Source organism: Oncorhynchus masou, chromosome 16 (genome assembly GCF_036934945.1).
Source record: "Oncorhynchus masou masou isolate Uvic2021 chromosome 16, UVic_Omas_1.1, whole genome shotgun sequence".
NCBI classification, from domain to species: domain Eukaryota; kingdom Metazoa; phylum Chordata; class Actinopteri; order Salmoniformes; family Salmonidae; genus Oncorhynchus; species Oncorhynchus masou.
In genome coordinates, this window is record NC_088227.1 from 26,941,023 (window position 1) to 26,963,527 (window position 22,505).

At 44.4% G+C, this 22,505-nt stretch overlaps 1 protein-coding gene across 2 annotated transcripts in view; it reads right to left on the minus strand.

Moving 5' to 3' along the window:
- The window catches only part of fig4a (FIG4 phosphoinositide 5-phosphatase a), a 98,602-nt gene that overhangs the window by 70,746 nt on the left and 5,351 nt on the right, over positions 1-22,505 (minus strand). For both annotated transcript variants that reach the window (XM_064991348.1, XM_064991347.1), the window contains 5 exons: positions 19,664-19,787; positions 6,070-6,226; positions 5,441-5,491; positions 3,915-4,066; positions 3,385-3,513 (listed from right to left, as the gene is read on the minus strand). In XM_064991348.1, coding sequence (XP_064847420.1) covers positions 3,385-3,513; positions 3,915-4,066; positions 5,441-5,491; positions 6,070-6,226; positions 19,664-19,721 — 547 coding nt within the window. In that variant the 5' untranslated portion in view covers positions 19,722-19,787. The remainder of the gene's footprint in view (positions 1-3,384; positions 3,514-3,914; positions 4,067-5,440; positions 5,492-6,069; positions 6,227-19,663; positions 19,788-22,505) is intronic.

A 22,505-nucleotide genomic window follows, 5' to 3' on the forward strand; every position in this document is an offset into this window, starting at 1 on the left:
TGCTCAATAGAAGCACATTCATTCCAATCATCCCTTCTCTTCTTGAATCTGTGCCCCACTATCCATGTGTCCTTCAGAGTACACTACAAATAATATTGTGCTCTCTACTTTGAAGATCTGGAAACAATTTTGTCAGCATTTTCGACTTTCTGCCCCTTATCTTCTACTCCCTATTTGGAACAACCATCCATTTCTACCCTCCACACTTGACCAGGCTTTTTTTGTGGCGTGAGAGAGGTTTGGTATGTTTCAACTATTTTTATTTATATATATATATATATATATATATATATATATATATATATATATATATTTTTTTTTTTTTTTTTAAGGGACCTTTGCCAGTTTTAATGATCTTGTAGCTAAATGTAATCTGCCTCAATCTCTTCCGCTATTTCCAAGCTCGTAATTTAGTTAGTTCTCACTTTCCTACCTTTCCTTAATCACCTCCTAACACGCTATTAGAAGGGATCCTGTCACTCCCGCAGATATGGGGACATCTCATATGATGATGTTATGCTCTCCTCCGAAAACCTCTCCCATCAACAAACTAAACACTGACTGGGGAAGTGAACTTGACCTGACAGAGGACTGGTCAGAGGAGGCACTTCTTAGGGTTAACATCTTCCTGTGCTCAGTTAAGTTTAAATCAGATCAAAGTGTTGCACAAAATTCATTACAAAAAACTATTAATTTTCCCCCAGAGACAGATGACACAATGCGCAATGTCTCCCGCTGATCACAGTCACATGTTTTACTCATGCTCTAAGCAGTCAAGAGTTTTGTTCTTCCTTTTTAACTACTCTCTCTAAAGGTATTGATATTGACCTGCAGTCTTGTCCTTTGATAACTATATTTGGACCTCCATTTGTGCTGTCTATTCTCACCTAAAGTAAAGCAGATGTAACGTTTGCTTCACTAGTGGCCCGCCAACAGTTTTGGCTGAATTGGAAATCTCCCAAACCAACCACTGAGTTATTATGTCTTTTCTTAATTTAGAGTGCATGTACTGCTAACTTTTTTCTGAGATGGCCACCTTTAATTTCCTTTTCTTGACAAATTTATTTACTCTATTGAGCAAGAACTTGGGACCAAAAGGGGGAGGAAAGGGATAGTGTGTTGTGATCTGTTGTAATTGTATTTTCATATGGAATGTTAGTTTGCTTGTTTATTTTTTGGGGGAGGGGGGGGGGCTTCTCCAATAAGAAAAGGGGGGAAAAAGATATTGGTACTCATGTCAAGAATTGTAAAGTGTATACTTTTATATGTCTAATTCAAAAATGGGAGAAAAATGATTTGTAATTCACTTCCTGAATTGAAATGGAATTGCCCCTGCCAATCACTGTTCCCCTCTCTCTACCCTCAATCTCTTTCTCTCTCGCACTAATTTACTAAGTCCCTCTCTTAACTCTCTTTTCCTCTTAACCTCCATCACTTCATCCCCATCACTTCCCCCAGCTCTGTGCCTCTGCCTTTCTTCACCCCCCCCCCCCACCTCAGTTACTTTCTATGAATTCTTCTGCCTGGGTTTCTCTGGGAAAAGAACCATGAGAGAAGGATGGCTTCCAGGAACCGTTGTCTTAACCCAGCGTCTGCAATGTGGCCCCCACTGCCCCTCTAACCAGCCAACCTGGTGAGACACACACACACACACACACACACACACTTACCCCTCGTGCTATTCAGCAATATTTGCTGTAAACCAGTGGTCCTCAACTGGTTGTCTCGGAAACCAAATTGAACCGCAACCCAATATTAGCGTCCCATTTTGTTGTTGTTGTTGCAAAAATACAATCTGGAAAACTATTTAGAATGCTATATTGATAGTAGATGTAGCAATTATTTGATAAGGGAACAACATTCCCACCATTTTCCATGGTCAATAACTCTAATTTGCCAATATTCTTGATGTAGAATGTTAATATGCTGACTGATTTGAGACCACACAATCAACCAAATAGCACTGATAATAGCTCTAGATAAGAAAATACTGTGATTGAAAAAATAGTTTCAGAGGTAAAACAAATAAAAAAATGTAGGTAGGTTCATTATCAATTCCACACACCTTCTACACAGTTTTAGTTGTTTAAGTTCAGACTGAAGTATTTTTGTTTTTCTATCCATTTCGTCTTTCATCATTGGGATACTGGGGAGTTCACGAATCTCATGACTGTGGAGGAGGTCATTCATTATTACTTGTGTATATAAAAAGCCAAGAACAACTTCAGTCAAGCAGAAAAGTCATTAGCTAAAACCTTTCATGGCTAAGAGGTGCAATGAATGGTTATAATGTCTTAATGTCTGCCTATAAGATCTGCACTGACGGATAGTTAAACTGGGCTCTCAAAATCAGGGACACAATTAATCAGATTTAGTTATTCTCAAGCACTTCTACCCAAGCCCCAAGCATCCACACTCAAATATGCATCAATATAACCAAACCATGCATCAATATAACCAAAGTAGGCATACATTTTGTTTCAAGTGTGTTTTTCTTTGGCTTAGTGGACACACTAGCTGTGCTTTCCTAGTCTAAACAAAAAGAACCTGTCTAGCTAACCTAATATTTGTTTTCTTTTCCACCTCATATACCAGATGAGCAAAGCATGCAAAAGCTCCACTGTTTTCATACCTGATAAGCATTGCTTAATATTTTTATATAGACCATAATATAAACACAAATCGCTTAATGCAGCTTAGCAGACTGGCGAGCATCTGTCTCATTAGGTATTCCATGTGCCCCCCAAACAAAAAAGAAAAATGTTATTCCATGTGTTGTGGAACAAGAGGCAGGCACACACTTTCCAGTGAGCAGCATGCCAGACACATGATGGGGAGTGGAGGAAGCGGGGCGAGGGAAAAGAACACAAGAGGAATAAAGTTGTCAAAAGACAGACGGACAGAAAGATGGAGGTCCACAAACAACGTGTCCACCGACAATGAGAATAAAGGTAAAAGACTGATCATATATTGAATGCATTAACAACATGTTCCATTGGAGATGATAAATGATGGTAATTAAGGTTAAAGGTACTACTGGTGATACAGGTGTGCCATCCCCCCAGCCTCAGCAATGGATTAGTCCACTGAGGCAGGCGTGAGTCAGACAGGTGTCTCGTGTGCCATAAAATATTTCAATAAAATGTATTTATTTATGAATATATATGCGACTGCTCGGTAAAAAAAGAAAGAATACTCGGTCAACCAGCAGCCTATCGAACTAACAATAGACCAGTCGATTAAATGGGGTCAGCCCTAGTGGATACCAACATCTGGAACATGGCAAAAGCACTAAGTCACTGACACAAGCACATATGCAGCACCTGACTACTAAACTGAACACTCTAATTTGCAGGTCGTAACCAGGCAGGAGGAAAAGGATACTGGACTGGCCACAGAAGCCATGAATGATGTACATGAGCCAATCAGGATGCACCGTGTCCTTGACGCGCTCCAGGAGCTTGCCGTTCCACACGTACTTGGCGTACGGTTCACTCTGGAGGCCGTGGAACACTGCAACGGAACCATTAAATAGGAACACAAAACACCACAGAACAGCTTACATGGATGGACAGGATCAAGGAGGGGATGGTTTACCACCGATACAGTAGATTAGAACATGGAAACTGTATTGAGACAGATGAGCTGAATAAAGACTTTGGTTTTGGGCTAGTATTGATGTCCTGATCAACCTTTTAGCTGGTGAATGGCTTTATAAGTGGCTTGAGTTGTGAGGATCTTTTTCTATTTGGGACCACTGACTGATTTAAGAAAACATATCACAAAAAAAGGAATGGTATGTTACACTTGGTTATCAAATGGAAAGAAATGTGTTCAATAGAGTGTATTCACATGTTTTAAAACTGGATGAACTGGAGTTTAGGGAGAGTGTGAGAGGGCAGGAGCTGTCTGACCTTGTGTAGGCAGGCCCTCGTCCTCAAAGATGTCGAAGCTGTCCTGCTGTCTGCTGCTCCGTGTGTGCATCTCCTCCACTGTGCCCGGGTCACACGGGCTATGCAGCAGCGTCAGGTTGTACTGCAGGGAGTGGCTCAGGTCATAGCTGTAGCTGGGAGGGGTCAAAGTTCATAGGTGAAGAGGTCAACGAGGAAGAAGAACAACACTTCGATAATCAAAAATCAATGAGATGGATGAATGGAGTGATGCGTAAAAAGAATAATGATAAAAACATTTTGTTTTACACCTGACAGTACGTCTATTTTTTGTATATACTTTTTCTTGGCGATATACAATGTTTTTTTCCTCTTGAGGATATAAAAAAAGGTAGAGTCCCAAATGTATCTTCACCTCTCAAGAGGGAGAAAAATGACCAGCTTGACAACAAGTCTGAGTGAGAACTGATAGAAGGTCATCTGTGGAGCGAGTCGTGAATACACTATGTCAATACTGACCCTTTCAGTACAGGTTAACCTTTAGTACAGCTACTGATACAGTGGGCTTTAGATGGTAGGTGCTGAAGGGCTTGATTCCAAGAGGAGTTAAGGGTACACCAGATGGGTATTTTGAGGTCTCTGTGTGTCACTCTGGCTTAATGACGAAAAACTGACAGACAGACACTTCAGAAAGGAGTCCAAACAGTACTTTAATGATACATAACTATTGGTGGAAGTGATGTCATCTCTTATGTGTTTGTTTAAGTGAATTCAATGAAAGAAAATAAAATCTAATTCAATGGGTGGATGGAAATAAACAATAACCATTTGTTTTAATGAGATGTACACTGAGATAAAAACATTAGGAACACCTTCCTAATATTGAGTTGCACACCCTTTGTCCTCAGAACAGCCTCAAATCGTCAGGGCATGGACACTGCAATGTGTCCAAACCATTCCACAGGGATGTTGGCCCATGTTGACTCCAATGCTTCCCACAGTTAGGTCAAGTTGTCTGGATGTCCTTTGGGTGGGTGGACCATTCTTGACACACACAGGAAACTCTCCTCCCCTTCATCTACACCGATTGAAGTGGATTTCAATAAGGGATCGTAGCTTTCACCTGGATTCACCTGGTCAGTCTGTCATGGAACGTGTTTTGTACACTCAGTGATTATTTGTGTAGTTTTCATGAGGAGGATGTTGATACATAAATCCATAAGAGTGTGGCTCTGTCCTCTCTCACCGATTCATAACATCACTGTAATAAAATATCCAGTCTTGAAAGTGTGTGTGTGTATATGTGTATACACGTGAGAGAGCGATAACCTCAGATATACTGTGCATCTTGTGTGACATTTGTTCCAACAAAGTAACATCCAAAAAAAGTGAAGAACTGTGAATAGCGTTTGACAGGTTCCATACGGCAGCAAACACCTGAGCCTCCTGATCACCAAGGCTTGTGACAAACAAAAGCATTGACTTGACAAACAACAGAAGAGAGATGCGGAGGAGTGGTTCTTTTTAAGATCTCACACACACTTACTTACCTGAAGTAGAAGTTGCTGGACAGGTCCACATTCTGAAAGATCCTCACGTATCTATAAGAGAAGAAATAAACAGTCCCAATCTCTTATGGTTATGACCTGCACGTCATAACCCGGAGAGCAGGGTTAGTTCAGGACAGCATTTGAGCTAACCCTAACTCCTTTCCTAACATGAACCTAATTCCCCTAACCTGCCACGTGGCTGCGTAAGTTCTCCTAACCTGCTACGAAAAAGTAACTTCTGGTCGTAGCTGTATCCCACCTAGTCAGAACCTCTAATACTAGTGTGGCAGGAGTTTTTCATGTCGCATCACCACAGTCACATCACAGGAGTTGTCAGGTCACATAGGAAACAGTCCTAGTCTTTGAGATATAACATCATACATGTTACTTTCTCATCTCAATGAAAATGGGAGACTAGAAAACGCCAAAAGCATTTGCTGTGCACTGCAGGTTATATAGACCCATATACTGAGTGATCCTTAGCTGGTCACACTTGGTTAGTGGGTCAGTGAAGCCGTCACACTGTGTGTGTAAACTGAGAGAGAAACAAGTGAGAGAAAGAGGAAGGAAAGTAGAAAATCTCCAGTGGGGTGTGAGATGCTGGGTATATAACGGTTGACCTACTGTACCTGGCCTCATCAGGATGTGTCACCCTCACTGAGTCATTGGGGATGTAGATCATGTTAGTATCCTCTATCTTGTATATGGAGTGACCACCAATGTCGGCCATCTTCCTCCGCTTGGTGATCAACACGAGGTAATAACCCTCAAGGAATCGGACAAAGCCTGCAAGACCAGGACAATGAATACACATGAACAGCACACATAAGATTAATATTACGATAGGACACCTCAAACCACCCAGATAACTTATACAACTCATATGAAACTTTTAACATGAACGTTTCCATCCTCAATGTTTTTTTCAAGACACATTTTCATACATCTATGTACAATAGCTATTCTCATCTCAACAATCACATGAGTGCCTATCTATGTGTGTGTGTGTGTGTGTGTGTGTGTGTGTGTGTGTGTGTGTGTGTGTGTGTGTGTGTTTGTCTTCATGATAGATGAGACCACTTGTTTTTCATGCTGCATGACCACAACACACTCACAGTCTGTTCATCTGTTTTACATCCTTCATTATCACCTTCAAAATCTTTATTTTCAATTATATATATTTTAAATTACAAAATAATATGTTTTCAGTCCTGGAATGTGTATACTGCTTCACGGAAAAGCAGAATAGATGTTCTCTGAGAGCTTATTATTGTTTGTCAATCATATTAGTCAGGCTGTTTTCATATGATCTCCTCTTCACGGACTGCTAGAAACACAGACTACATGCGCCATGTCACTTGGACCAGGGTTTCCCAAACTCGGTCCTGGGCCCCCACTCCGATTTACGTTTATGGGAGAGGATGAGATCATAGGTTACGCATCCTCCTGGAGGAAATGATCTACTGGGGATAGATGAGATAAACCTCCATAGAAACAGCATAGGACATACATTCATATGGATATATGTTTGAGGATTGGGGGTGAGAGAATGGAATTTTGTAACTCAAAATCATACCCTTACCCATTTTACACCATCAGAACCACCCATTTTCTTGCAGTGACACATTGACATTCAATTTCCCTGCTTTGTCTGGGTCGGTGTGAGCGATTTCCTATATCAGTGGTTCCCAAATTGAACTCAGTCCGGCTTTCAACTTACTCTTGAAAGTTGTAATAGTAGAATGCAAAAGGTGTAATTTAGAAATTGGGTAGTGCATCATCAGTTCCTCTTGTCATGTCTGTCATCGCAAACCTTAGAGAGCTATTTGTCCAATGCTGGAAGGTGTGACATTAGTGCTAGTACGAACTCGGACCCAGGCGCAGAGAAACACAGCAGGCAGAGGTTAGGGTAAATCCAGAATATTTACTTAAGGTCTTCATAGCAAAACAACAAAGCAAGTGCATACGAGTACACTGAACAAAAAAGGAGACCTGAGCAACTGGCCCAGTCCACAGAGGAACCTAAATAGTCATCCAGTAGGTGATCCCAATAAGCCCAATCAGGGTCACCTGGATACTAGAAGTAACCCAGGGTTTTCTCCAGTGGCAACCTCAGGTAGTGTACTCAAGGGAGAAAACCTGACCTGTGACAACCCCCCCCCTCAAGGAACGACTCCTGACGTTCCACCAGGGGTAGCTGAACATCGACGGAAGTCCCGAATGAGCCGGAATCCAGGAACGTTCCTCAGGCAGTAACCCTTCCAGTCCACGAGGTTCTTAGTCCCTCTCAGGAACTGACAACTGGAGAGCATGCATCGCACCGTGCAGGCTGGCTGTCCCGCCTCGCATGATAGCGGAGGTGGAGGTCAGGTGGCCGGAACCAGAGGACTGAACACCACAGGCTTGAGTCTGGAGATGTGGTAAGTGGGATGAACCCTCATGGACCGGGGAAGATGAAGACGATAGGCCACTGGATTGATATGCCGATCCCTAGTAGACAACCAGACCTGGCAGATCTGGCCTGGACGCAGGAGGGGACTCGGGTAGCGATGACAGTTGGCCTGTTGTTGAACCCAAGCTGAGGAACGCTGAACGAGCCCTCTTCCAGGTCCGGCGGCTACGAGAGATGAGGCTTTGAGAGGAAGGAACCGTCACTTCAAATCTCCTGATCTGGAAACAAGGGGGGCTGCTAACTGTACAACACCTGGAATGATGACATGCCAGTGGAGGAATACTGGAGAATGTTGTGTGCATACTCCACCCAGGGAAGGTGCGGACTCCAAGTGGCGGGGTTGGCGGACACACAGCACCGTAAGGCGGTCTCCAGATCCTGGTTTGCCCACTCAGTTTGACCGTTGGACAGAGGATGATAACCCGAGGACGGACTGGTTGATAACCCCAGAAGAGTACAGAATCCCTCCAAAATCTGGAGGCAAACTGGTATCCCCGGTCGGAGACTCTGTCCCGAGGAAGTCCGTGAAGATGGAAAACATGCTGAATGACCAGCTGAGCAGTCTCACAGGTAGATGGAAGCTTAGGCAGCGGAATGAAATGTGCCGCCTTGGAAAAGCGGTCCACAATGACCAGGATGGCGTGTCTACCTCTGAGGATGAAAGGCCCGTGATGAAATCCATAGAGATGTCTCCAAGGTCGAGAAGGTGTTGGCAGTGGATGAAGAAGCCCCAGAGGCTGCTGACAAGGAGTCGTGTTCCGGGCGCATGTCAGACAGGCAGCCACAAACGTCTGAGTGTCTGCCTCTGCCCGAGGGCCACCAAAACCACCTCCTCAAAAACTCTAGCATTCGCTGCCCTCCCAGATGAGAGGTGAGACGCTACGAGTGATCCCACTGAAGTACCTTGGACCGTGCCCCAAGAGGAACAAAAAGTCTGTTAGGTGGACAGCCATCTGGAACTGCCTCCCTACCTTGCGCCTCCCTTAGGACAGTCTCTATACCCCAGGACACTGGCGCAAGGATGAGCGACCTGGGGATGATGGATTCAAGTGAGAGAGGGCATCAGGACTGGCGAGAGAGGGCATACGGCTTCACGTTCTTAGACCCCGGACGGTAAGATAATGTGAATCTGAACCGAGTGAAGAAGATAGCCCACGACAGGCTCGTTGGGCTAAGGCATTTAGCCTCCTAGATATAGACCAGGTTCTTGTGGTCAGTCCAAACCGTAAAGCGATGTTCCGAGCCCTCCAACCAGTGCCGCCACTCCTCCAAAGCCAGTTTGACCGCAAGAAAGCTCCCGATTGCTGACATTATAGTTCCTCTCCGCTGGAGTGAGACACCTGGAGTGGAAGGCACAGGGATGAAGCTTTTGGTCTTTTGCCGAGTGCTGAGACAGAACAGCCCCAACGCCAGAGGCATCCACCTCTACCACAAAGGGAAGAGAAGGATCCGCATGAACGAGAATGGGTGCAGAAGAAAACTGACGTTTCAGGTCCTGGAACGCCTTCTAAGCAGCAGAGGTCCAGCATACATGCCTAGCCAAGCCCTTGGTGAGCGTGGTCAACGGTGCCGCCACAGCACTAAAGTTCATCACAAATCTCCAGTAGAAATTTGCAAAAACACTGAACTTGCTTGACTGTGCTGGGTCGTGGCCAGTTGACCACTGATCCTACCATCAGTACACAGCCCTGAGACACAATGTACTCCAGGAAGGAGATCTGAGGGACGTGAAACTCACACTTTTTGGGCTTCACAATCAAGTGATGAGCGAGAAGTCTGAAGAACCTGGCGGACATGTTGGATGTGTTCAACCATGGACTTGGAGAAGATGAGGATGTACACAAACATGAACTGGTGAAGGAAGTCGCGCAGCGCATCATTAACCAGGGCCAGGAAAATGACTGGAGCATCTCCCTGTCTGACGCGCACCAGAATGTACGCATTCTGTAAATCCAATTTAGAAAACCGTTGCTCCCTGGAGTCTCTCAAAAGCTTATTACATAAGAGGAAGTGGGAAATGGTTCTTGATGGTAATGTTATTTAAACCCCAGGAATCGATACAGGGATGCTGAAGACCTGACCCAAATCCAAGGAATCCCAAGGTACGACACAACAGTGGTAGGTTTGATTACCAACAACGATGAGACGGCCTACAGGGAGGTGGTGAGGGCCCTCGGAGTGTGGTGTCAGGACAATAACCTCACACTCAACATCAACAAAACTAAGGAGATGATTGTGGACTTCAGGAAACAGCAGAGGGAACACCCCCCTATCCACATTGATGGAACAGTAGTGGAGAGGGTAGTAAGTTTTAAGTTCCTCGGGATACACATCACAGACAAACTAAATTGGTCCACTCACACAGACAGCATCGTGAAGAAGGCGCAGCAGCGCCTCTTCAACCTCAGGCGGCTGAAGAAATTCGGCTTGTCACCAAAAACACTCACAAACTTCTACAGATGCACAATGGAGAGCATCCTGGCGGGCTGTATCACCGCCTGGTACGGCAACTGCTCCGCCCACAACCGTAAGGCTCTCCAGAGGGTAGTGAGGTCTGCACAACGTATCACCGGGGGCAAACTACCTGCCCTCCAGGACACCTACACCACCCAATGTTACAGGAAGGCCATAAAGATCATCAAGGACAACATCCACCCGAGCCACTGCCTGTTCACCCCGCTATCATCCAGAAGGCGAGGTCAGTACAGGTGCATCAAAGCTGGGACCGAGAGACTGAAAAACAGCTTATATCTCAAGGCCATCAGACTGTTAAACAGCAACCACTAACATTGAGTGGCTGCTGCCAACACACTGACTCAACTCCAGCCACTTTAATAATGGGAATTGATAGGAAAGGATGTAAAATATATCACTAGCCACTTTAAACAATGCTACCTAATATAATGTTTACATACCCTACATTATTCATCTCATATATATACGTATATACTGTACTCTATCATCTACTGCATCCTTATGTAATACATGTATCACTAGCCACTTTAACTATGCCACTTTGTTTACATACTCATCTCATATGTATATACTGTACTCGATGCCATCTACTGTATCTTGCCTATGCTGCTCTGCACCATCACTCATTCATATCTTTATGTACATATTCTTTATCCCCTTACACTGTGTATAAGATATTAGTTTTGGAATTGTTAGTTAGATTACTTGTTGGTTATTACTGCATTGTCGGAACTGGAAGCACAAGCATTTCGCTACACTCGCATTAACATCTGCTAACCATGTGTATGTGACAAATAAAATTTGATTTGAAAGATCAGGCTTGTCATTCCCAGCCAGAGGAATAGGAGGATCAGAAGTCTCCAGACAAGCAGGACTGGAAAGGTGTGGAGAGAGTTGCTGGCAGGTAAACTGGCATGAAGGATTCCACACCATCTCCTGGGTGAAGCTTTGCCAATTAAAACAAATGTCTGATTGCTGCTCCCAGATGGCCGTGGCCCAGGCCAGAGCCCGTCCTGAGAGCAAGGAGATGACATATGTCACTCTGGAGAGTCCGTCCTGAGAGCAAGGAGATGACATATGCCACTCTGGAGAGTCCGTCCTGAGAGCAAGGAGATGACATATGTCACTCTGGAGAGTCCGTCCTGAGAGCAAGGAGATGACATATGTCACTCTGGAGAGTCCGTCCTGAGAGCAAGGAGATGACATATGCCACTCTGGAGAGTCCGTCCTGAGAGCAAGGAGATGACATATGCCACTCTGGAGAGTCCGTCCTGAGAGCAAGGAGATGACATATGTCACTCTGGAGAGTCCGTCCTGAGAGCAAGGAGATGACATATGCCACTCTGGAGAGTCCGTCCTGAGAGCAAGGAGATGACATATGCCACTCTGGAGAGTCCGTCCTGAGAGCAAGGAGATGACATATGTCACGCTCGGTGGGAAACGTTAAGACCTGCAATTTGAAGACCAGCGAACATTGGAATCCACGACACCTGCCAGGATGCCCCTCATAGCGCTCCGGTGCTGGGAGATGAGGCCCCCGAGGGGAGGAAGACGATGAACTGGTAGAAAGTGAAGGGTTAGAAGGTGCAGCAGCAGTTGCTCCCGTCTGCAGAGTGAACACAAGCGTTCCTAAATCCTCCGACAATGATTTCAGCCACGCCTTATGGCGACCAATCACTGTTCCATGTGAGTGAGAGCCGACTGTAAGTGGTGGAGCTGAGTGTCCCTCGGATGGCAGGGACATCTCTATTGGGACGATTTTGAGGCTCAGGTCTACTGTGACATTAGTGCTAGTACGAACTAGGCAAAGAGGTAAGGGTAAATCCAGAATATTTACTTAAGGTCTTAGCAAAACAACAAAGCAAAGGAACACTGAACAAAACAGGAGATAGTCATAAATAGTCATCCAGCAGGTAATCCCAATAAGCCCAATCAGGGTCACCTGGATACAGGAAATAACCCAAGGGTGTTCTCCAGTGGCAATCTCAGGTAGTGTACTCAGGGGAGAAAACCTGACCTGTGACAGAAGGGCCTGAGTGAAAAAGTTTGAGAACCCCTGTTCTAGATCACCATCCAGCTCGATACAGAGGACTTCCAAGAAATGTTTCTCTGTAGGCCTTGCCATGTTACCTACGTAGCCAATTGCAATGATAGTCAATTTCAGATAGAAAAATAGATTGGGTGTCTGTAGGTGTGAATGTTTAAACTTTAAACAATTAGTGCTGAACGATTAACTGAAAACTTGGTCCGTGGGGCGACGCACAATTGGCCTAGCGTCGTCCGGGTTAGGGAGGGTTTGGCCGGTAGGGAAATACTTGTCTCATCGCGCACCAGCGACTCCTGTGGCGGGCCGGGCGCAGTGCACGCTAACCAAGATCGCCAGGTTCACGGTGTTTCCTCCGATACATTGGTGCGGCTGGCTTCCGGGTTGGATGGGCGCTGTGTTAAGTAGCAGTGCAGCTTGGTTGGGTTGTGTGTCGGAGGACGCATGACTTTCAACCTTCGTCTCTCCCAAGCCCGTACGGGAGTTGTAGCGATGAGACAAGATAGTAGCTAGCATAGTTTACGTGATAAGGTATCATGGGCAGAGGTGGCCTGCACCTTGTTATATATACACACACACACACACATACATACAGTTGAAGTCAGAAGTTGACATACACCTTAGCCAAATACATTTAAACTCAGTTTTTTTGCAATTCCTGACATTTAATCCTAGTATAAATTCACTGTCTTGGGTCAGTTAAGATCAATTTATTTAAAAAATCATATAAAAAAAAAGAAAGTCTATATACAGTGTGTGCAAAAGGTATGAGGAGGTAGGCAATAAATAAGCCATAATAGCAAAGAATGACAATTTAGCAGATTAACACTGGAGTGATAAATGAGCAGATGATAAGGTGCAAGTAGAGATACTGGTGTGCAAAACAGCAGAAAAGTACATAAAAAACAGTATGGGGATGAGGTAGGTAGATTGGGTGGGCTATTTAGAGATGGACTATGTACAGCTGCAGCGAGCGGTTATCTGCTCAGATAGCTGATGCTTAAAGTTAGTGAGGGAAATATAAGTCTCCAGCTTCAGCGATTTTTGCCATTCGTTCCAGTCACTGGCAGCAGAGAACTGGAAGGAAAGGCGGCCAAATGAGGTGTCGGCTTTCGGTATGATCAGTGAGATATACCTGCTGGAACGTGTGCTATGGGTGGGTGTTGTTAACGTGACCAGTGAGCTGAGATAAGGCGGAGCTTTACTTAGAGATGACCTGGAGCCAGTGGGTCTGGCGCCGAATATGTAGCAAGGGCCAGCCGACTAGAGCATACAGGTCGCAGTGGTGGTTGGTATAAGGTGATTTGGTAACAAAACGGATTGCACTGTGATAGCAAACTGGATACAGTCTGAGTAGAGTATGTGCAGTTGCAAACCGTAGTCTGGCATTTTTATGGCGGTTTTGGAGCAGTGACTTCTTCCTTGCTGAGCGGCCTTTCAGGTTATGTCGATATAGAACTTGTTAACTGTGGATATAGATACTTTTGTACCTGTTTACTCCAGCATCTTCACAAGGTCCTTTGCTGTTATTCTGGGATTGATTTGCACTTTTCGCACCAAAGTACGTTCATCTCTAGGAGACAGAACGCATCTTCTTCCTGATGGGTATGACGGCTACGTGGTCCCATGGTGTTTATACTATTGTTTGTACAGATGAACGTGGTACCTTCAGGCATTTGGAAATTGCTCCCAAGGAACCAGACTTGTGGAGATCTACAATTGTTTTTCTGAGGTCTTGGCTGATTTCTTTTGATTTTCTCATGATGTCAAGCAAAGAGGCACTGAGTTTGAAGGTAGGCCTTGAAATACATCCACAGGTACACCTCCAATTGACTCAAATTATGTCAATTAGACTATCAGAATCTTCTAAAGCCATGACATCATTTTCTGGAATTTTCCAAGCTGTTTAAAAGGCACAGTCAACTTAGTGTATGTAAACTTCTGACCCACTGGAATGGTGATACAGTGAATTATAAGTGAAATAATCTGTCTGTAAACAATTGTTGAAAAAATTACTTGTGTCATGCACAAAGTAGATGTCCTCACCGACTTGCCAAAACTATAGTTTGTTAACAAGAAATGTGTGGAGCGGTTGAAAAACAAGTTTTAAATGACTCCAACCTAAGTGTATGTAAACTTCCAACTTCAACTGTGTATGTATACATATATATACACTGCTCAAAAAATAAAGGGAACACTTAAACAACACAATGTAACTCCATGTCAATCACACTTCTGTGAAATCAAACTGTCCACTTAGGAAGCAACACTGATTGTCAATACATTTCACCTTCTGTTGTGCAAATGGAATAGACAACAGGTGGAAATTATAGGCAATTAGCAAGACACCTCCAATAACGGAGTGGTTCTGCAGGTGATAACCACAGACCACTTCTCCTATGCTTCCTGGCTGATGTTTTGGTCACTTTTGAATGCTGGCGGTGCTTTCACTCTAGTGGTAGCATGAGATGGAGTCTACAACCCACACAAGTGGCTCAGGTAGTGCAGCTCATCCAGGATGGCACATCAATGCGAGCTGTGGCAAGAAGGTTTGCTGTGTCTGTCAGCGTAGTGTCCAGAGCATGGAGGCGCTACCAGGAGACAGGCCAGTACACCAGGAGACGTGGAGGAGGTCGTAGGAGGGCAACAACCCAGCAGCAGGACCGCTACTTCCACATTTGTACAAGGAGGAGAAGGAGGAGCACTGCCAGAGCCCTTCAAAATGACCTCCAGCGGCCATAAATGTGCATGTGTCTGCTCAAACGGTCAGAAACAGACTCCATGAGGGTGGTATGAGGGCCTGACGTCCACAGGTGGGGGTTGTGCTTACAGCCAAACACCGTGCAGGATGTTTGGCATTTGCCAGAGAACACCAAGATTGGCAAATTCGCCACTGGCGCCCTGTGCTCTTCACAGATGAAAGCAGGTTCACACTGAGCACATGTGACAGACGTGACAGTCTGGAGATGCAGTGGAGACCGTTCTGCTGCCTGCAACATCCTCCAGCATGACCGGTTTGGCGGTGGGTCAGTCATGGTGTGGGGTGGCATTTCTTTGGGGGGCCGCACATGTGCTCGCCAGAGGTAGCCTGACTGCCATTAGGTATCGAGATAAGAGCTAGACCTCCTGTGGCTGGAGTGTGTCAGCAGTTCCTGCAAGAGGAAGGCATTGATGCTATGGACTGGCCCGCCCGTTCCCCAGACCTGAATCCAATTGAGCACATCTGGGACATCATGTCTCGCTCCATGCACCACAGACTGTCCAGGAGTTGGCGGATGCTTTAGTCCAGGTCTGGGAGGAGATCCCTCAGGAGACCATCCGCCACCTCATCAGGAGCATGCCCAGGTGTTGTAGGGAGGTCATACAGGCACGTGGAGGCCACACACACTACTGAGCCTCATCTTGACTTGTTTTAAGGACATTACATCGAAGTTGGATCTGCCTGTAGTGTGGTTTTCCACTTTAATTTTGAGTGTGACTCCAAATCCAGACTTCCATGGGTTGATAAATTTGATTTCCATTGATAATTTTTGTGTGATTATGTTGTCAACACATTCAACTATGTAAAGAAAAAAGTATTTAATAAGAATATTTCATTCATTCAGATCTAGAATGTGTTATTTCAGTGTTACCTTTATTTTTTTGAGCAGTGTATATATATATATATATATATATATATATATATATATATCACACTACTGTTCAAAAGTCTGGGGTCACTTAGAAATGTCCTTGTTTTCCATGAAAACATACATGAAAAGCGTTGCAAAATGAATTGGAAATAGTCAAGACGTTCGTTCACAAGGTTATAAATAATGATTTTTCATCAAAATAATAGTTTCCTTCAAACTTCACTTCGCTTTCATCTTTGTGATCAGAACACCTTAAACTTAGATTAGTCTGTCCATAACACTTTTTCCCCAATCTTCCTCTGTCCAATGTCTGTGTTCTTTTGTCCATCTTAATCTTTTCTTTTCGTTGGTCAGTATGAGATATGGCTTTGTCTTTGCAACTCTGCCTAGAAGGCCAATATCTCAGTCGCCTCTTCACTGTTGACGTTAAGACTGGTGTTTTGTGGGTACTATTTAATGAAGCTGCCAGTTGAGGGCTTGTGAGGCGTCTGTTTCTCAAACTAGATGCTCTAATGTACTTGTCCTCTTGCTCAGTTGTGCACCGGGGCCTCCCACTACTCTTTCTATTCTGGTAGAGACAGTTTGCGCTGTTCTGTGAAGGGAGTAGTACACAGTGGTGTATGAGATCTTAAGTTTCTTGGCAATTTCTAGCTTGGAATAGCCTTAATTTCTCAGAACAAGAATAGACTGACGAGTTTCAGAAGAAAGTTGTAATCAAACCCACAAATGCTGATTCTCCAGATACTCAACTAGTCTAAAGAAGGCCAGTTTTATTGCTTCTTCAAATCAGCACAACAGTTTTCAGCTGTGCTAACATAATTGCAAAAGGGTTTTCTAATGATCAATTATAAACTTGGATTTAGCTAACACAACGTGCCATTGGAACACAGGAGTGATGGTTGCTGACAATGGGCCTCTGTGCGCCTATGTAGATATCCATTAAAAATCAGCCGTTTCCAGAAACAAAAGTAATTTCCAACATTAATGTCTACACTGTATTTCTGATCAACTTTAAGTCATTTTAAAATGGACAAAAAAATGTGCTTTTCTTTCAAAAACAAGGACATTTCTAAGTGACTCTAAACTTTTGAACGGCACACACACACACACACACACACACACACACACACACACACACACACACACACACACACACACACACACACACACACACACACAAAGTATTCAGACCCATTGAATTTTTACACATTTTGTTTTACGTTACAGTCTTATTATAGATTAGATTAAAATAGATTAAATAAAGAAAATACTCAATCTTCACACAATACCCCATAATGACAACGCAAAAAAAGGTTTTATGAAATTCATAAAAACTGCCAACAGAAATACCTTATTTGCATAAGTATACAGACATTTTGCTATGAGACTCAAAATTGAGCTCAGGTGCATCCTGTTTCCATTGATTGGACATGATTTGGAAAGCACACACCTGTCTATATAAAGGTCCCACAGTTGACGGTGCATGTCAGAGCAAAGAACAAGCCACGAGTTCGAAGGAATTGTCCGTAGAGATCTGAGACAGAATTGTGTCATGGCACAGATCTGGGGAAGGGTACCAAAAAATGTCTGCAACATTGGAGGTCCCCAAGAACACAGTGGCCTCCATCCTTCTTAAATGGAAGAAGTTTGGAACCACCAAGAATCTTCCAAGAGCTGGCCATCTGGCAAACTGAGCAAAGCGGGGAGAAGGGCCTTGGTCAGGGAGATGACAGAGCTCTAAAAGCACTCCACCAATCAAGCCTTTATGGTAGAGTTGCCAGATGGAAGCCACTCCTCAGTAAAAGGCATATGACAGCCTGCTTGGAGTTCGACAAAAGGCACTTAAATTCTCTCATACCACGAGAAACAAGATTCTCTGGGCTGATGAAACCAAGATGGAACTCTTTGGCCTGAATGCGAAGCCTCACGTCTAGAGGAAACTAGGCACCATGCCTACGGTGAAGCATGGTGGTGGCAGCATCATGCTGTGGGGATGTTTCTCAGTGGCAGGGACTGATAGACCAGTCAGGATCGAGGGAAAGATGAACGGAGCAAAATACAGAGAGATCCATGATGAAAACTTGCTCCAGAGCACTGAGGACCTCCGACTGGAGAGAAGGTTCACCTTCCAACAGGACAACGACCCTAAGCACACAGCCAAGACAACGCAGGAGTGGCTTCGGGACAAGTCTCTGAATGTCCTTGAATGGCCCAGCTAGAGTCTGGACCTGAACCCAATCGAATATCTCTGGAGAGACCTGAAAATAGCTGGGCAGCCACACTCCCCATCCAATCTGACAGAGCTTGAGAGGATCTGCAGAGAAGAATGGGAGAAACTCACCAATTACACGTGTCAAGCTTGTGGCATCATACCCAAGAAAACTCGAGGCTTTAATTACTGCCAAAAGTGCAAAAGTTCTGAGTAAAGGGTCTGAATACTTATGTAAACGTGATATTGCAGTTCTTTATTTTTAATAAATTAGCAAAAATGTCTAAAAACAGTTTCTGCTTTTTCTGGTTATTGTGTGTAGTTTGAATAAGGCTGCAACCTAACAAAATGTGGAAAAAGTCAAGGGGTCTGAATACTTTCTGAAGGCACTGGATGTGTATACCTGTGCGCCCTTGCTTGCGCACATCTGTTTGTTGTTCTCCCCATTACTGTATGTAGATCAGGGCTGATGGGGGATGAATGGCATTCACACTACTGTCAGACCTATTACCTGTTGGTACAATTCTACAAACACACTGGCCCGGAGATGGTTGGGACAAGGACCCATGATTAAAGCGTCACGACATTGTCTGGTCAAACTACTGAATGTCATCTGACTCAGCCTCCAAGTAAATGGGCTTGTGTGCGTGTGCATGTGTACAGAAACGACAGAAGGATAATAAGGCTGTGTGACGTTCCCCTCTCTGGATCCCTTCTTCCCTCCGTTCAGTGTGAACTTGATCTCAAAGCTTGACATTTCTACTAGCGAGAGCATCACAACCCCATTAGCAGCCATTTCACCTTGAGATGCTTCATTCTTCCAGGGAAAAAGACAAAGGTTTAGACACCGAAATTACCTATTAAGTAACAAAATTGGTTTTCAAGAGAAAAATGTGGGAAAATGGTATAAACAGCAGGAAGTTGGTTATTGTCGAACTTCAAGTGGCCACTGAAGGCCTTGAGAGATCAGGTCGTGTCACATGCTTATGAGAGTAGAAACAGGCATAGAGACTAAGGCCAGAAATACATTTGAATGGTGTTGGATTACGCTTTTAAGCCTTTATTTGGTCAATTAAGTAAACCAAAACAAGTGACTACATTGATTAGCCTCTTGTAAAAAAAATTATGTTTAAAGAGCCTGCTCGGAGCACTAACTCTATAATATCTCTGAACCCTCCAAAGGCTGGTTTCCACAGCAACACAGGGACAGAAAAAAAACTATCTGCCCTTAATGACTGCTTCAGGATCAACTCTCCTTACCACAGTCCTACTAGCCTACACATCTCAGCCAAAACCCTCATGTGCAGTACTCACAAGACAAGACATGCCGACAGGCTCATGGCCGTTCCTATGGCAACTGGTAGAGGAGAAGTAGTTGTGAGGACTGAGGGTCCAAAGAGGACTATCTTACCCACAATGCCATAGGCTGACACAGCTCTGGACAGACCTGAGGAGCCCTTCTGGCCCATCTTGGTGCGGTTGCCCAGATCCAGACGTCCCAGGAGCTCCCTCAACTCCTGCTGGTTGTAGACATGCTGGGGACAAGAGGGACATAGTGTTAGTAGTGTGCTTCTGGATTCTTTCAAACTGAGCTTCTGGCTGAGACAGGTGCAAGCAGTAGAAACAGCACATCCCATAGACATCTTGGGATTAAGCCCGGGCTGTGGTCAATATGTTTTTCTGTGCTAGCGTTAGGATGTCAGAACACTGAAAAACATTTTAACATTAATTCTGCTGTGATCACAACATAACGTCTCAGACAGTACATCCATTCCTTCTGCAGAGAACAGAACCGTACATACTGTACCCGTGGAGGCTCCTCAGCGGAGGAAGGGGAGGACCATCCACTGTGAATTTCATTACAATATAAAGTGAAACATTTAAAAAAATAAGTTATCCTTTTTAGATAACACTACACTAACTATATTCACATCACCAAAAAAAGTATTAGAACACACTGTTTTTCAATGAAGGTCTACAATAGCCTCAGCAGCACTCTGTAGGGTAGCACCATGGTGTAGTTGGAGGACAGCTAGCTTCTGTCCTCCTCTTGGTACATTGACAAAACCGAGGAGGCTCATGGTTCTCACCTCCTTCTATAGGCTTACACAATAATTATGACAACTTCCAGAGGACATCCTCCAACCTATCAGAGCTCTTGCAGCATGAACTGAAATGTTGTCCACCCAATAAAAGGATCAGATAATGAATTTTGTACTGATAGTATAAGCTGAAGCTCGCTAGCACTGCAGTACATAACATGTGGCAAGTAGTTGACTCAAAAAGAGAGAAAGACAATATTTGAACAGTTTGGGGGAAAAAAATAATTTCTTCCAAAATTAAGGAAAAGCAAGAGAGAGAGAGAGCAAGATATATTTTGTAGTATAGTCAAATTGCAGATAGCTAGTTTAGCCTACTCAAACACCCAACTCAAACAGAGAGGGATGCTATGTTAACTAGCTGGCTATGGCTATCCAACACTGGAACTCTTCCAAGTCAAGGTAGGCTTTTGGTTTTACTAATTTATTGCCAACGAGGCACGCCAGTGTAACTAATAAACTAATTTCTGCTGACTTCACTATACTGCATGATTGTAGTGGGTTTATTAACAACTTAGTTCTAGCACGACATGACAACAATGTAGGCTGTGTAAAGCGGTTAGCAGTCATATGAAGGTTTGACTTGGAAAGGTTTTTTCAAAGACAGCTGATGTGTTATGCACTGGTTCACAAGCGAAGAGGTGAGAGGAGGAGAGAGCGCGTAGATAGATTTGAGAAGCAATTATATATATAGTACATTTGGTAAGTATTCAGACCCCTTGACTTTTCCACATTTTGTTACTTCACAGTCTTATTATAAAATAGATTAAATTGTTTATTTTACAAAATGTTATTTATCTTGGCAAGTCAGTTAAGAATAAATTATATTTACAATGACGGCCTGCCCCGGCCAAACCGTAACAATGCTGGGCCAATTGTGCGCCGCCCTATGGGACTTCCAATCACGGCCGGTTGTGATACAGCCTGGAATCAAACCAGGGTCTGTAGTGACGGCTCTAGCACTGAGATGCTGTGCTTAAACCACAGCGCCACTCGAGAGCCCTCATCAATCTTTAAAAAAATGATTAAATATCACATTTACATAAGTATTCAGACCCTTTACTCAGAACTTTGTTGAAGCACCTTTGGCAGCGATTGCAGCCTTGAGTCTTCTTGGGTATGACACTTGGCACACCTGTATTTGGGGAGTTTCTCCCATTCTTCTCTGCAGATCTTCTCAAGCTCTGTCAGGTTGGATGGGGAGAGTCACTGTACAGCTATTTTCAGGTCTACAGAGATGTTCGATCGGGTTCAAGTCCGGTCTCTGGCTGAGCCACTTTAGTCCATTTAAAGCCACTTCAAGCCATTCCTGCGTTGTCTTGGCTGTGTCCTTAGGGTCATTGTCCTGTTGGAAGGTGAACCTTCTCTCCAGTCTGAGGTCCTGAGCGCTCTGGTGCAGGTTGTCATCAAGGATCTCTCTGTACTTTGCTCCGTTCATCTTTGCCTCGATCCTGACTAGTCTCCCAGTCCCTGCCGCTGAAAAACATCCCCACAGCATGATGCTGCCACCACCATGCTTCACCGTAGGGATGGTGCCAGGTTTCCTCCAGATGCGAGGCTTGGCATTCAGGCCAAAGAATTCCATCTTGGTTTCATCAGACCAGAGAATCTTGATTCTCCTTTTGTCAAACTCCAAGCAGGCTGTCATGTGCCTTTGACTGAGGAGTGGCTTCCATCTGGCCACTCTACCATAAAGGCCTGATTGGTGGATTGCTGCAGAGATGGTTGTCCTTCTGGAAGGTTCTCCCCTCTCCACAGAGGAACTCTGGAGCTGTGGCAGAATGACCATCGGGTTCCTGGTCACCTCCCTGACCAAGGCCCTTCTCCCCCGATTCCTCAGTTTAGCCGGGCAGCCAGCTCTTGGAAGAGTCTTAGTGGTTCCAAACTATTTCCATTTAAGAATGATGGAGGCCACGGTGTTCTTGCGGACCTTCAATGCTGCAGACATTTTTTGCCACCCTTCCCCCAGATCTGTGCCTCAACACAATCCTTTCTCGGAGCTCTATGGACAATTTCTTCGACCACTGCCTTGGGTTTAATCAAGTTGTGTAGAAATATCTCAAGGATTATCAATAGAAACAGGATGCGCCTGAGCTCAATTTCGAGTTTCATAGCAAAGGGTCTTATGTAAATAAAGTATTTCTGTTTTTTATT